Source organism: Uloborus diversus, chromosome 6, assembly GCF_026930045.1.
Source record: "Uloborus diversus isolate 005 chromosome 6, Udiv.v.3.1, whole genome shotgun sequence".
NCBI classification, from domain to species: domain Eukaryota; kingdom Metazoa; phylum Arthropoda; class Arachnida; order Araneae; family Uloboridae; genus Uloborus; species Uloborus diversus.
In genome coordinates, this window is record NC_072736.1 from 57,021,474 (window position 1) to 57,038,082 (window position 16,609).

General features: G+C 34.3%; 1 protein-coding gene across 1 annotated transcript in view; it reads left to right on the forward strand.

The window, feature by feature from the left end:
• The window catches only part of LOC129224767 (retinal homeobox protein Rx-B-like), a 117,066-nt gene that overhangs the window by 96,825 nt on the left and 3,632 nt on the right, over positions 1 to 16,609 (forward strand). The window contains exon 3 of the mRNA XM_054859314.1: positions 5,907 to 6,148. Coding sequence (XP_054715289.1) covers positions 5,907 to 6,148 — 242 coding nt within the window. The remainder of the gene's footprint in view (positions 1 to 5,906; positions 6,149 to 16,609) is intronic.

Here is a 16,609-nt window from a genome sequence, read left to right on the forward strand (position 1 = left end):
GGCGCATGCGCTCTGACATCAAACTTTGTTCAACCACAATCAATGGCAGACGAAGTTAGTAACTACGAAAATGTACTTTTCCATTGAATAAAGTGTAAAATTGGATTAAAATCCTCAATTTTCTGCGATTTACTCTTCAAAATTTCGCGTAAGTACAGGCATTTGATCATAGTGCAGCTTTTAAGGCTTTCGAACATATTTAAAAGTGTTTCCAAGGTAAGTTGGTTGTTCAGTTAGCAGTTATGTACATTTGCTATTTCTGTCATGCATAAATTTTATCTAAAAATAGCTATCAGCATTGGATAAGGAACATTTAATAATCAAAACGCTTAAATTAGATGATATTTGAAAAGTAAATTCAACTATTAAATTTGAATAGTGGTTTTACTTGCTTGTATTGCCGCGGATCTTGTGGATTTTTAACTAAGATATTTATTGTTAATAATGTGATTGCAATCAGCAAGTGAACAGAAATTCTAACGGTGCTGCGTATGAACAAAACAGACCTCTAGAAGCGCACGAAAAAAAAGCGGTTTGAAAAAGAAATTCTTTCTCCGTCTCGATTCTTCTTATTTATTATCTCGTGTTTAAGTTAATATCTTTCGTCAACGTAATTGCTTGAAGCGAATGAGTGAACTTTTTTCGTCACTCCAGTAAGAACGAAAAGATCGTTAAAATTGTTTTGGCTTTTATCTGTCGAAAAATTTCACATTGAAAAAAAAAAAAAAACTTATTTATCTTCTATACGGATATTCAAATGTCGAATCATATATACGTAATATGTTACTCTTGATTAAAATTTTGAACGTTTATGAAACGATTTTATTTTTCCATGATTGCATTATAACTGAATGTTTATGGTTGTTCCTGTAAATGATTTACAAATACCTATGCTCTTCATATACCTACGATCGTGCTGCAGTAAATGTCAATAAAGTATTAAAATTACTGAGTGGATGTACGAAAATTAGTGCACGAAAAGACAAACTAAAGTCATGAACACTTCAAAACTATGTTGGAAAGTTAAAATGTGATCAAATGCCTTAAAGTACAAGTTTTAATCATTTTCAGAACTCTTCAATGTTTAAAATGTACTAAGACTTAGTTTTTTTATAACTCAAAACAATAAAGAATAATGTACACAATTGTATCAAAAAATACACACAACACGGGGGGGGGGGGGGCAGCAACGGGAAACAGAAATGGTGCCAATATTCTGCCATTGGGTTCGATTTTTCACCGCGGTGTACGCTGGGTTAAGGGTGCCAATTTTTCACCCGTGTTAAGGGTGCAATTTCAACACCATATATAGTGCCGCTGGTGAACAAGCTTTTCACCCTCGAAAGGTGCCAAATGCATCCTGTAGTTTTAACAGTGTAGTTCTAGAAGATATTTTATTCACAATGAATATACTTTTTATTTTGAGACCATTTGACCTTATCAAAAACTGCCACGATATCAACAAGATCACGGGTAAAATTTGCATATCAGGAACGCAGACTGATACATCAAAGAACAATGCATTGGAACTAGAAAAGAAAGGTAACAGAACAAGATACTAGAAACAAGAGAGGTAAATCCCCTAAGAAAACGGGAGACAGCTTAAAAGAAGAAGGTGTATAACATGACTCTGATGAAGAAAGCTCAGAAGATGACAACTATTTTTGTCTGTTATGTTGCAAATTGTTTGCAGAGTGGGGATGAATGTATCCAATGTGCAGTTAGTTAGTAAAACATGTTGACATGTAAGGTATTCTAAAGGACATGTATCTTACGTAAATCCGTAAATGCTTGTGTTGCGAAGATAATCATTTAAATTAGGATAAGAGATTAGTTGGTACGCCCACGCACCCCGTAAAGAGGGAACTCCGTGTTGCCCAAGTAGGTTTTAAACGGTGTTTTCGCCTCATAATGTACCCACATTACCCGTTCCGTAAAACCAGCTCTGCAAACTGCAAACACAACGCTATGTTGAGAAGTCTGAAAGTAAGTTAAGTCCTGAACGTGGCCATCTGTCTTCCATATGTATGATACATTAAAAATTTTCATTTAGCTTTTATTTGATAAAACAAATGTAATTGTACCTGGAAGAAAATACCTGAATATTTGATTTAATTACTTGAAAGCTTTGTAGCAATGTGCTCATGGTTTAAAATTTTCTTCCAGGTACAATTACATTTGTTTTATCAAATAAAAGCTAAATGAAAATTTTTAATGTATCATACATATGGAAGACAGATGGCCACGTTCAGGACTTAACTTACTTTCAGACTTCTCAACATAGCGTTGTGTTTGCAGTTTGCAGAGCTGGTTTTACGGAACGGGTAATGTGGGTACATTATGAGGCGAAAACACCGTTTAAAACCTACTTGGGCAACACGGAGTTCCCTCTTTACGGGGTGCGTGGGCGTACCAACTAATCTCTTATCCTAATTTAAATGATTATCTTCGCAACACAAGCATTTACGGATTTACGTAAGATACATGTCCTTTAGAATAACTTACATGTCAACATGTTTTACTAACTAACTGCACATTGGATACATTCATCCCCACTCTGCAAACAATTTGCAACATAACAGACAAAAATAGTTGTCATCTTCTGAGCTTTCTTCATCAGAGTCATGTTATACACCTTCTTCTTTTAAGCTGTCTCCCGTTTTCTTAGGGGATTTACCTCTCTTGTTTCTAGTATCTTGTTCTGTTACCTTTCTTTTTACAAAATTACAAAAGTTCCTTCACCAAGTGATCAGCTCCCGATTATGCTTTTTACGTCTTTAAATAAACGGCTAATTTTCGACACAGATCGATCCGTTTCTAGAATAAATTCGCATATTATCAAAGCAAAAACAATAAGTACGTAAAAAGGTAAATTTTCATGAACTTTCATTGAAACAAATTTATATACCAAAGAAGGTTTTAAAAGACTCCTTCGTGAAGTTCGTCATTGAAGTGAGAAAACTTATATTGAATCTCGAATAACTAACAAATATTCTTTTCAAAGGTATAATTGGCCTACAAAAGTCGTTTGGATACGAAGCTTCCATAACACGCGCAAAATCAGCATGAAAGAAAATGTTCCACAGAACCTGGCTCCGGGAGGAGAGGTAAAGATAACATAATGGCTGACGGCAACCGAACTTCTTTTCCGAACTTCATTCAGTTGAAAAGCAACCAGTGAATCGCGGCTAATCTGCAAATAACCACCCGCGGGCGCTGCAGCCTAATTTCCTCCCTTTTCCCAAGAAAGAAGCGGCCCTTCAGTTTGCTCGTCCACCCCACTTTCTTCTGGCAAGCACAATGCCACCGATTCCGCTCCGACAAAGTGGTCGAGGGGGGTGGCGAATCAATGTTCGATCGACAAATCGGCTACATTGTTGTCGGCCGCCTGTGATTATGGACAAGGTGAAGATTAGGGATTCTTTTGGGGCGCAGGGATGGATCAACACCCCGGAAAATCTTGTATCCCAACAAGGTGTCTTTTCTTTAAGGTGATAAGAATCTTGCTAGGTTTTGTTACTTGTGTTCCCGGATTGCCTAACGAAGCAAGGCTTATCGTTTGGCGGCTACAATGAGTAAAAGGTGAGGGATAAGCCTGGAGGCTCAGCATCCGTTTGCCACAACAGAAAATGAATACTGGAGCACTTGTCCCCATGTTTTCACCACAAAGGGGTAATCATGCATCGTTTTCCAGTCTATTAACATTCATCTTTTGAAGAGCCGATACATATCTAAATTTTTATTCCTTTGATAAAGTTTTTATAGAATTGAAGTGGGAAGATTCTCGGCTGCTGGGCTACCGAATATCGACGGCAAGAAGAACGTTTCAGACGAGAAATCAGCTGCTAATTCCTGTGTGCAGAATGAGCGGGGGGGGGGGGGGGGGGTTCAGAGCAAGAGAACTGTGTCTTATTAAAATGAGTAAAAATGAAGTCTAAGCCTTGGAGTTACAACTTCTGTTCTCCACAAAAGAAAACGACCATTGTGGCACTGCCTCCACATTTTCCCCACAAAGACGTTAGAATGCGCCATGTGCCGATGAATATCTCGATTTTCGTGCTTTCATAAAATCTCTATCGAGTTGATGTGGGAAGATACTCAGGTTTTTGAGCTACCGAATTTATTTCAATCCCAGGAAGATACTTTCTAACGAACGATTACAGGAAAAAAAAAACAAAAAACTAATAGATGATACGATGTCGCCCAAAATGTCGGTTGTAGGATGTCTTTTAATCCATAAACCACAAGTACTTCTTGTTTTGCAATGAAAAAAGGGTCTCTTGTAACCCCCGAAATCTGTTTTTTTATAGCTACTTGAGTCATTTTAAAATTTTATTTATTTATTTTTAAAAAACAAATTTGTGATTCCACGAAAAGTGGTACTGCCACACTGATTTCTTTTTCGTTTTTTTTTTTTTGCCATAAATTAAAGACAAATTTTATTTTTAGACTAAAAAAAATAAGATTTCCTCTTCCACATTATCAACTTCTTCGGCCTGCGCGATGCCCTGATTTGTCACAAATCGCGCATATGTGGGGATCACTTGAGACGATAAATTGGACACCCTATGAGTTTAATCGAGTTAATGGAGCGTGACAACTATGGTGCGAGATGACGTACAACATTGTATGAGATTACTATAGCTCAATAATCGACTGTATCGCCTCGTACATTTACGCTAGAGGTGGCTGAACAGGGTACTTAAACCTCCATTCATTTCTGATATTTTCAGTAGTAAATAATCACTTTTACCGCAACGTGTCCATCATGTTTGTAAAATTTCGCTTCATTTTAACAACTCCTTCTTGACGCGTCGATTTTTTTTTCTTGTTATAGAGTACATTTATTTATTTATTTATTGATTATGTACCATCTTAAAATCTCGCTCTTCACAAAATCACTCAATAATGTCCACCGTAGAGCCTTATTGTTATGGCATTTAAAATTTTTCACTTTTAATAGCTCATCAACGATACTCTTTGCAGAAGGTCCGTTCGAAGAATTCAAGTCAAGCACTCAGCCACTGAAATGACACGTGACATGCAGGTATTGCGTGCTCTGGCGCTATTCACCAGATTGGTAACACCGTTCTAATAAATTACTGACCCCGTTATTTAGTAATCTCCGTTGCTCTTTAAGTGTTTCTATTGGAGTTGTTCGTGTTTGTTTCCTTTTCAGATTTCTATTCTACTTCATAATCACCCTTCTCTGATTCAAGTAACCAGTGCAAGTAAGCAAATTTTTATCTTACGGAGGTAGGATTTGTTCATAACGCTCTTTACGCGAAAAACAACTGTAAACATTGTTTTTTTTTTTTTTGTTTTTGTTTTTGAAAGAAGTTTCAAACGAAGAATATTGCTGTGTTTTATCCATAAACGCCCCCCTGGTCAAATCTGTCATCTATAATATTTAAGAAAAATTCAGCGAACACACGCCCTCTGATTTACCTCTAAACTGAATTACCTTGCAATACTAATAGAGAGTATGCATTGATTTCATTTGTAACGCTGGGCTTAAAGCCCGGGACCTTCAGGTTTAAAATAAAATGCACTACCTCTTTGCTACGAGTCAAGCCTCTTCTACTTCTAACCATAATACCGTGACGTAGCTGATTGGAAAAGGGCCAGTTTTCTTGATTAAAGGAATTTTACATGAAATCCCGTTACCACGAGCTTTAAGGAACCTCAGATTTTATTCGTTGTTACTGGAACTTTGTTACAATGGAATTTAAGCAATGCAATGGATATAAATCGGGAATGAAAATTTAATTCGTTGAAATGGATATTTCATTGTAATGGTATTCGTTGTAACGGAATTTCACTGTAGGTATACTTGAATACAATCAAGAAGTGTTGAAGAAAAATACTGTTTTCTAAAAGTAAAATCTGCTTCTTTATATTTTCAGGTAGTCCAGACGATCATCAGCATACTTCCCTGCAGACAGACCACTCCGGCAGCAGCAGCAAACCGGACCCGGACAGTGGGTCCGAGGAGGGACAGAAGAAGAAGCACCGAAGAAACAGAACCACCTTCACCACCTACCAGTTGCACGAACTCGAGAGGGCATTCGAGAAGTCGCACTACCCCGATGTTTATAGCAGGGAAGAACTGGCTATGAAGGTTAATCTACCCGAAGTTCGCGTGCAGGTAGTTATTTCTTCTTTCTCGCATAAAAAAAATTCACAATACTAAAATTTGTTGACTTTTGCGTACGTATAGAAACTGAAAGTGATTGGAATGCGCAATTGGCAACACAAATAGACTCATACGTAAACACAACGAACAAGGACTACCGGAGAAACGTGAAGAAACTAAATTCGACGAAAGGGCAAAAAAATTTAGATGTTAATTGGTGAGTAAAGCAAAAGTAAAGGAACTTGCTTCGTAAATACTAGAACTAAAAGGTTTATGAAAATACTCAACAGATGCTTCTGGATGTATTTCAATTGAGGGCTTGACTGTAGGAATATTCTAAAATATAATTTTCTCTCCACATAGTCTAACACTTATGTTAAGGGGATATCACACGAGAGAAATTACAGGACATCGCAACCGCAATAGCAACCGTAACGCTATCCGGAACTGGTTTTTCTACTCACTTCCACAAACGATTGCTCCAAAATTCTCGTGTGCTATGGAAATTCGCAGTTGCTCGTATAGGGGCAAACTTTTTCCTCCGCTAGAAAAAAATTGCCTTTAACTCTGGGCAAGTTACGAAGGATCCAATCAGGGCGCTGGGATTTCGTGACGTCAGGCAGCGTCACTGTGAAATACATTTCCAATCGTGGCGACAGAAATGTGGGGATTCCTTTTTGTTGTTCTATTTATTTTATGTTTCAAAAATTTTCAGTTACACTTTAAAAAACGGATGAGCGACATTTAATCTTTGGTTTTGCATCTGATTTTGAATTTAAATTGCTACTTATATGTTAATTAACATCAGTGTGAATTTTATGCATTTCTTAATTTATATTGGTATTTTTCGTTTCATTAGGTTTTTGAAAATTGTTTTGCACAAATGTTACAATGGGGTCGTTTCCAAAATTTTAAACGTACTTTTTTCTGAAAGAGCATGTTTAAAAACATAGGATCTGACCATTTTTAAAATAATTTGTTTTTGTTTAATATTTTTAAAAAATTACTTAAATCGTGGCGCTTTCATTGTTTACATTTCTGTCGTGTGACATCACGAATGATGAAATGCCATTCGTGTTGACATTCACAGAGCAAAATATTGAATTCGCATCTTTACTCACGTGGATTTGTGACGTCATCAAGACCACGCCTTGTTTGAAAAATCGGACATTTAAAAAAATTAATTAAAAAATAACGGTTGGGAAAATGAAAGTATTTTTGGGTCCAAGTTTTTTTTTTTTTTTTTTTTTGCTTATTCTATCAATTTTAGTGATAAAAGTACTACTTTTGACTGGAGGAAACCACCCCATTCTGATACTTGAAAAATTACAGTAAATTTTTTCCTTGAAAAAGTTACGTGAAAATTCCTTTTTAAAAATCATAGCATTGAAGCTGTACTTTTCTTTTTTAATTCAAACTGATGAATACATACAGTATGTACCATTTGAAAATACTTAAAATGTAGGAGAATGTGAGGCAAAGTGAAATGGTAAAATATTTACTCTAATTTTAGCTCTACCTATTTAGTAATATTTTGACTGTGTAGTAACACATGTACTCTATTCCAGTCAAGAAAAATAATCCCTCTGAAAATCAAAGAATATGATAATACAAAGATTTTTTTTAAAAATGATACGCACATTGTAATATTTTGTTGAGATGTCAAAAATTATGTTTGGCATTATTAAAATGATAAAGTTATTTTTATTAACATTTGAAATATTGATTGAGACGTACTAATATTCAATGCAGTGTTAATTTGCTAAGTATTCAGCTTATTTGTATTATAAACGCTTGTATAGCTTGTATAAATGCGCATCATCGTTTCATTACATTTTTTTAAAGCGTCACTTTATTTTTAAATGTCTGGAACTATTTTAATAAACTCGGCCACAGATTTTCCTGTGTGCAATATGTATCTAGTGGCGTTATATTTGTGTAAGTTAAAGTGTTAGCACATCTCCAATGTATTTATGAACTCGAAGTTTAAAAAAATAATTATGAAAGGCCTATTGATCAGAGTTTGCTGGCTTTTTTATTTTATTTTTATTTTTCATGTTTGTTTTTAGCTATGAATTTAGGTATAATTTGTTAGAATTAAAATTTCTTCTTACCTGTCAATAAGTGACTAATAATTCTAAAATTAAGATTTAATTTAGTAGTTATGGAAAAAAATAAGTCTAGAGAAGTCATATATTCTGTATGTCTTCTTTAAGTGTAACAAGATTATCACTTAAAATCAAACATTCAATTAATAGTAATAAAAGTTTTCTGTTTTTCTGAAATTTTCACCATAAGTTCTACAAATTAATGTTAAAACTCAAATATGAATTTAACAGGAGGAGCTTTGGTGACTGCATGAAATAATAATTGATGCTCTAGCTCTGAAATCATTCCTTGATCATTTCCCCTTTTTTTTGCCATCTTTTCACAAATCCACATACAATTAAAGCTGCAAGAGCTGCATTAAGTATTTGATTACTAATTTCATCCATAAGTGTCGAATTAACGCGAAGCAGCGTGATAACCAAATGCGGAATTGACGAAAAGCGATGAACAAGCGCAAGCACATGGATGTAAGCTAAAAAATGGTAGCCCCCGTTGTGAACAAATCGAGCAACCGTCCGCGCAACCGGCAGTAACCCTGTAGGCAACTTCCCGTCCGAAAAACCAGTTCCAGATAGAGTTGACGTTTCCTATTGCGGTTACGATGTCCCGTAATTTCTCTCGTGTGATATCCCCTTTAGACCACCAGGACCACCACCAACAACAACAGCTGCAACAAACACAACAATAACAATAATAATAACTTAAATACACAGAAATTTTGAAAAAGTTAATCAGTCTTTCTGCTCCCAATTACTTATTACCTTTACTGTAATCCATAGTTAAGTTATCTGTTTAACGGAGAAAGCATTGTAAATGACGTATCCGACCAATTAAACAAACGAAATAAATGAATAAATAAATTAAAAAAAAGAACTTTCTAATTCATATGCTTTTAAAAGTTGGACAAAGTATCATTTTTGTTGGGGTCCCCTTTTTAATTCCACTTGTCATCATTCAACAGTTATTTACTTTACAAAAAAAAAAAAAAAAAAAAAAAGACGAAGAAAGAAAAGAGAAATGCGCGGACAACAATTCACATGATCAAAATCGATTGGAGTGTGACGTCATCCATTTTGAGCTAAATGCACAGTAGATGAAAGTAGGTTTGTTCGTAGTAACCTGTTAGCTACGGTCTAACAGAAAAAAAAGGAAAAAAATGTAGTGCTCTCAAGTGAGCGGGGGGTGGTTTAGCCATTCTACGTCCGGAACATTTTGTTGACTTTGATTTTATATTAAGCTTACGGCTGCTGCCACAATAGCAGACAGAAAATAAAAAAAGAGGGATGGAAGGAAAAAAAAAAGATACACAAATAGAGACCACTAAACGACTCAATAAGATTTCTCCCGCTGCAAAAATTGTAATAATAGCGAAGGGCTTTTTGATCAAAGAAGATGGGGGCTAAACTGAATAGATATTTCAGCAAAATTAAAAGCAATCCAATTTTATTCTTCAGTAAGAGCTTGAAATGGAAAATTCGAGACGCTGTTTACTCTCAAGTCAACAAACATATCAAGGAAGGATTTTCCGCTTTTAGGACATAAATGTTTGGAAATGAGGTAAACGACAATGCATCTTCCATTCATCAAAAGGCACTTTGTTGCAAGTGTACGAACTCGCAGTTTGAGATAGCATCACACAAAAGAAGCAAGTTTCATCTTCCGGCACGGGATCGTTAAACAAAGGGGTCTTTTAATCCTTTTCCGCAAACAAGACCAGAGGGAATATTTCTTTCATTTTCCCTAGCTTTTCTCTACCAGATTTGAATACTACAAGAGAAGCTATGATTTCAACCTATTCTTATAAACTTTTATAGAGTCAGGTCGGGAGAAAGTGGGTCAAAAATCAAGCTTTTTTTTTCTAGAAAAGGACCTAAAATCAAACTATTAAATTTATTTTATTGAAACTTTTGAAGCATTTTATACATATACATTGAATTCAGATATATTAAGCATGAAGCAGAAATTTTAACTTTGTTTGATTATTTTCTCTCACTGTCATATTTAAAAGATCTAGTTTTGACAGCCCATGGTGGGATAAAGAGGTGTTAGTTCAGAAAGCAGAGTATATTTGGGCAACATTATGTAAATATTGTTTTTGATATAAGAATACAGTGAAATAAATGTAACTTGGTTACATTTAACGGTTCAAATGTATTAAAATTAACATAAATTTCAAATTATTAGTTAAACTTTTTTTTGTCATTTCTTTCATTCTAAGCTAAATTTAAGTCATTTAGGAAACGAAATTGTAAGGAAAAAAAGTCTTTTTAATGATAAAAGTACATGTTAAGGTCATAAAAATTTGGGGAAAATAATGATTCTAGAAAGAAATTCATCAACAGCATAAAATTATGGTCTACATGGAACGAACAGTACCATTCTATCATTTCGCTTGTAGCCAGATTTTAAAACTAAAACAAATATACTTTATATAATCTCAATGTATGCCTCTAAAAAAGAATTAAATAAATATTTCAATTAAAAGGAGAAAATATGTGCTTTTCAATATAGGCTTACCCCATGGACCCACTTTTCTCACATGACCCAACGAACTCTGTTTTGGATTGGAGGAACAAAGTTTTCAGTCAAAAAGAAAAATTAATAAATGTAACTCAAAAGTTAAGTGTTCATAAAGTTAAAAAATTAATTTCAAATCTGAACTTAAACAAGCATAGATTTTTGCATTTGGGGCTTTAAAACTTTTCAAATAATACACGTTTCCGATTCTTTCCTTGATTCAAGTCATCAGTCTAAAAACGTTTTAAAAGCTATTTTTAAAAGCTTTTATTATACTTACTCTGCCGTTGGCATAGAGTAAGGAAATTTAATTTTCTTACTTTATAGTCGTTGGTGGATAGAACCATAGAAGAAGGACAGCCTTTTAAATCATTGCGAAAACCAAAAATGACTAATTGTAATGATGAAGTTAATTATGTTAATAAAGTTATTAAATTAATTTCAAGTTTGAACTTAAGAAAAAAAGGTTGTGGATGTTTGGTTTTCAAAAATTTCTGTTTTTGTTTCTTGAATAATTCAGGTTTTTGAAAGTTTTCTTCATTTAAGATATATGTTTAAAGACGGTTTAATTCTTTTTGCACCGTATTCTCCATTTTTTTAAAAATTCCCAGAAAACATATCACAAAACGTTAAAACTATGCTACTGGCAACGCCTTACATATCAACGATATCAAAACAGTTGAGATTTGCACTTTCATATCACATGTTACAAATTTTTTGACTGCCACATTTTTGCCATATTTGCCATTAATGTATTTTTTCTCAGCAAAACTTTTCATAATAATGAAACCATTTGTGCGTTATTGCAATTAAAGTATTGTTTTCGAAGTAAATATTTTCAAATCTAAAACTGAGGATTTTCTTATGTGAGAAAAAAAAGTTAATATCTTAATTTCAAATTTTGCTTTTCGGTTTTCGCAATCACAAATGTGTGTGTGTGAGTGTAGCCGTACGGGGGGGGGGGGGGCTTAAGCGTGTATAGGTGTACGTAGATGCGCGCGCGCGCGCGCGCGTGTGTGTGTGTGTGTGTGTAGGCGTGTGGGTGAGATGCACACTAGGATATGGATGCTACTGCTCAGCATTTCGCTGGAGGAGACGGTGCTCGCTGAAGGCGCAGCATCGGGGAGCCGTTCGACGGAGGAACTGCAGAGGAAAGCGGGAGCAAAAATAATATTAAAAGACGGATAAACGCCCAAAACGGTTAAATGAGAACAATAAGCAATTCGTGACTGCTAAAAGGGAAAAAAAAAAAAAAAAAAAAAACAATGTGCGCCACGGGACGCTTGGTGAAGTGATAACTTTCATAAGATTTAATTATTATCATTATTTAATCCTATGAACGTAACTATTAGCTTACGGTAGCTATAATAAGCAACGAAATTTTTGCATTGTATGTTATCTAAAAATCTTGCAAAGACTGCATCAAGTACAGTTCCGTGACTTGTAGTGGCTTCTTCTGGCTTATTAATCATTTGTAATTGTAATTTGGATTGTAGAAACGATACTAAATTTTTATCTCGATCAGAAGCAAAATTAAAATTAAAATCTCCGGTTAAAATTAAAGGAATTGTATAATAATCTTCATTAACTGAAGCAGAATCTTCTTGTGTATAATTTAAAAGCTGTTTATGAATAAATTGAATAATACTTGAAGTACTTTTGTTTGGAGATATTTTTATTCTTTGATCACCATTAAGACTACTTTTAAACATAAGTTTTGATGTCGGCGCAAAAACAATAGATTAAATGACGCGTCATTTCTAAATATTTCATTTAAAAGAAAAAACACTCAAACTTACGAAACATTTTAGATTTTACTCTGTGATGAACAAATTAAATGTTTATTTATTATTTTTGTTTTTTCGGCCGTCCGCAACCCCCAAAAATTTGCGTTGCGGAGTTTGCGGGGATGAAATTCGTTTAAAATACGTACACCTTATATGTACAGTTCAAAACCCTAAATGAAGCGAGATATTTTTATAACTAATCGCAAAAATGTTTTTGTTTTGAAAATAAATATAAAGATTAAATGCCGTTTTGAATATATATTGTTTACAATGTTATTGGTATTATATTGTAATATTAAATTCACTTTTCGTTAGGAGATTGCGTTTTGTTGCGACGATGATCCATCTTCTGTTAGTTTCATTACCTTTTCCACTATCACTTAACGCTTAAAGCTGATCCAAAGAGTAAAAAAACAAAATTTCCCCGACCATGCGCGCTTCTGTTGTATGCGCGAACGAAAGGAATGCCAGACGAGAGTTGCGCCGTTACGCGCGTTATGTCATAAATCGGTTTACCCTCCCATAAGAAGTTATCACTTAAAAAAACATAACTTGCATCACATGGTTTTTTTTTCATCGCATCCATCAGAGGCTAATGTGAAGTGATTGTTTAAACTAGAAGGAAGGGGCAAAAATAAGAATCACAATAGTTCTCTGGTAGTTTACATCACATTAGTCTTCTAAATTTTCAAAATTGTTGAGGAATGTGGAGTAAGCAATGGTTAAGATCACTTACTTTTTTTAATACGAACAAATTGAAAATTTGTTCTGAAAATTACAGTACAGAAATAAAGAACAATATATCTTATGATAAATCTAGCATTGAAACGTTATTTTTTATCTTTGGCAGTAAATTTGTACCGCCAAAAAACGTAAAAAACTTTCAATTCTTTTTTTTTTTCATAAGCAAAGTGAAAGATAAATTAATATTTTTCTAATGAAATATTTTCTATTTGATTATTAAACATATTTTTGATCAAATAAATCAGAAAATAAAAGAATGAATGAATAAATGAAAAGGAAGTGAAGCAATAAACGAATAAAAAAATTAGATACAGTGAAACCTGTGTAAGTTGACCACCCGCGGTGCAGTACTTTGTCGGTCAACTTATAAAGGTCGGTAATGTTTTTTTTATTTTTTGTCATTTCTTGCACCATTATTCATTTTTTGAGGAATTCACTCTTACTCTTTCTGTTCAACTAACTTTCATTGTTTAACGTCAGGAAACAATTATTAAAAGTACCACCCAAATATTTTTGTCATTTTTTCCTTGTTTTCAACTATATTAGACACTAATTCTAGAAATTCCATGTGCCAGCTAATTTTCTCTGGCTTTTTCCCTTCTCAATTAATTTTAATATTTCATACTTTTTATTAATCTCAAGTTCAATTAACTTCCTTTTTGAAGCCTTTTTATATAAAACTTATAGAGCAAAAAGAGCAATAAGCTCGACTCTCCCAATTAATAAAGGCAAAATTAAAATGTCTTATTTCTTAATCCCTTGTACCAGAAATATGTAACTTTACTCTTTAGCAGGCCCAGATTTGCGTACCCACAGTGCAGGAGCCCACACGTCCTTAAGGGAGGTAACGGCCCTAGAAATTGAAGAAAAAATTGAAAAAAAAAAAAAAAACTAGCACTAAGATTTGTTAACTTTACAAATAGCTGGCCACTAGGGAGGGGCCCTACATGTTTTGTTGCAAGGGTGCCCAAAATTTATAGATCCGAGCCTGCTCTTTAGCACAATTCCAGTGTTGCCACAACATATTGCAGCTGAAAGAAAAGACTTTGTACTTTTGTACTGACACCTATTTTCTTTGAATAGAGTAAAAGCATTAAAACTACTCTTTTAAAGCTATCAAAAAAGATTAAAAAAAAAAAATAATTTGAATTTTGTCATCTTGAATTCAAATTATGTTTTTCGCAATCACGAGTGTGTGTTTGTATGTGTGTGTGTGGGGGGGGGGATGTGTATGTGTGTAGGCATGTGTGTTTGTGTCTGTCTGCAGTCATGAGTGTGTGGGTAGTTGTGTGTATGAGTGTTTGTGTGCGTGGGGGCGGGGTATGTGTATGTGTGTAGGCATGTGTGTTTGTGTCTGTCTGCAGTCATGAGTGTGTGGGTAGTTGTGTGTATGAGTGTTTGTGTGCGTGGGGGCGGGGTATGTGTATGTGTGTGTGTGCATATGTGTTTGTGTCTGTGTGCAGGCATGAATGTTTGTGTATTTGTGTGTATGTGTAGGTGTCTGTATGCATGCGTGTGTGTATGTGTTTGTGTATGTGTGTGTATGGTGCTGTTTGTGTATGTGTGTGTATGTGTTTGTGTGTGCGTGTGTGTTGGTGCGTGTATGTATGCGCGTGTGTGTAGGATATGGACGCAACCTGGAGACGGTTTTCGCTAGAGGAGCAGCATCGTGAGGTCGGCCGACGCGACGGGTGATGATGCTGGCAGAGGGTGGCACCGCGCCGTCGGGAAAAAGGATAGCACGCCAAAAACAGTCAAATGAAAGCAATAAGCAATCGTGATTGCTCAATAAATAATAAAATAAAATAATTGCTGAAGAAAGTTTTAAAAAATAAACCAAGTGGTCAACTTACAAAGGGCTTTTTACTATACTCCAAACTGAATTCGGTGTACATTAGTGGTCAAGATAGACAGATGGTCAAGATAGAGAGATGATCAAGTTATAGAGGTTTTCTTTCAATATATAAGATAGGACTAATTTCGTTCCTGACAAAAGCGGTCAATATAGACAGGTGGTCAACTTACAAGGTTGGTCAACTTTACAGGTTTTACTGTAAATAGTAAATATATGAGAAAAAATAAATGAGTATAAAATAGTGAATGAATACGAGAGACAGAAACTAAGTGAATGAATGAACAAATAAAGGAATGTAAATGAAATAATTAAATGAATACGTCGGGGATTTGAAAAAAATGATTGAGTAAAGTAAATGAAATGAACTATTTCACTTTGCCTCATTCACTTTGCCCCACATGCACTTCACTAACTGTACAGATACAAAGCAGTTAAAATACAAATAAGCTTAAAACTAAACAAATAAATCCTGCACCGAACATTAGTAGGTATCAATTAATATTTACGATGTTAACAACAAGAACTTTATCATTTAATTATAACAAAAATAATATTGACTTACATCAAAATATTACAAAATGAGTATCAATTTTTGAAAATGGCTGTTATTATCATATTCTTTGACTTTCAGAGGTAATTTTTTCTTGACTGGAATAGACTACATGTGTTATTACATAGTTAAAATACAACTGAATACGCGGCGCTAAAAGCAGAGTAAATATTTCCCCATTTCACTTTGCCCCACATTCCCCTACATAAAACGAAATTTCAAACAAAAATTTTGAAATTCTTTAACAATAAATAGTGAGAGTCATTCGCAATCTTTATACATTAATAGGCAAGCCGTTTTCTTTCGTTACCATTATCTCCGCTGTTTGTGAACCGATTTTCTTCATTCTTTTTTTGTTCAGTAGTTACTGCCGTGTGTTAGTGTCATCAATATTTTTTTTTTTTGAAATCAGACGCTAATTTGCAGAGACATTAATTACAAACTCATTTTCGCCCTAAATGGCTCTTTCTACGCGAATGGATGGTCCACATTTTTCGAATTTGATATGGTTAGAGAGGTTTTAAAAAAATACTGGAACGAAGAAATTGTCAGAACGCTCAAGATCCGATAACCTAAATCCACTAGAAAAAATGTTATAAGCATTTTTTGGTCCGCGAAACTCATAATTTTTAATTTTGACTCTTTTTCATTGTTGAAACTCATTGTTGGAAGCGTGAAACATAAGTTTAAATTGATTTTCACGAAAAATGAATTTTAGTACTTCGATCTTAGTATGGTGGGAAAGATCGTAAAAAATACTTTTGAACACGTTCGAAAACGCCAACCCGCTAAATTCACTAGAAAAAAAGCTAGAAGCAGTTATGAGAAAGCTAAAAATCTTTTTTTTTTTTTTGCTTTTTCACGTCACATAGCATGAAGAAATTGCTGGATAATATTATGTGTATTTCTCG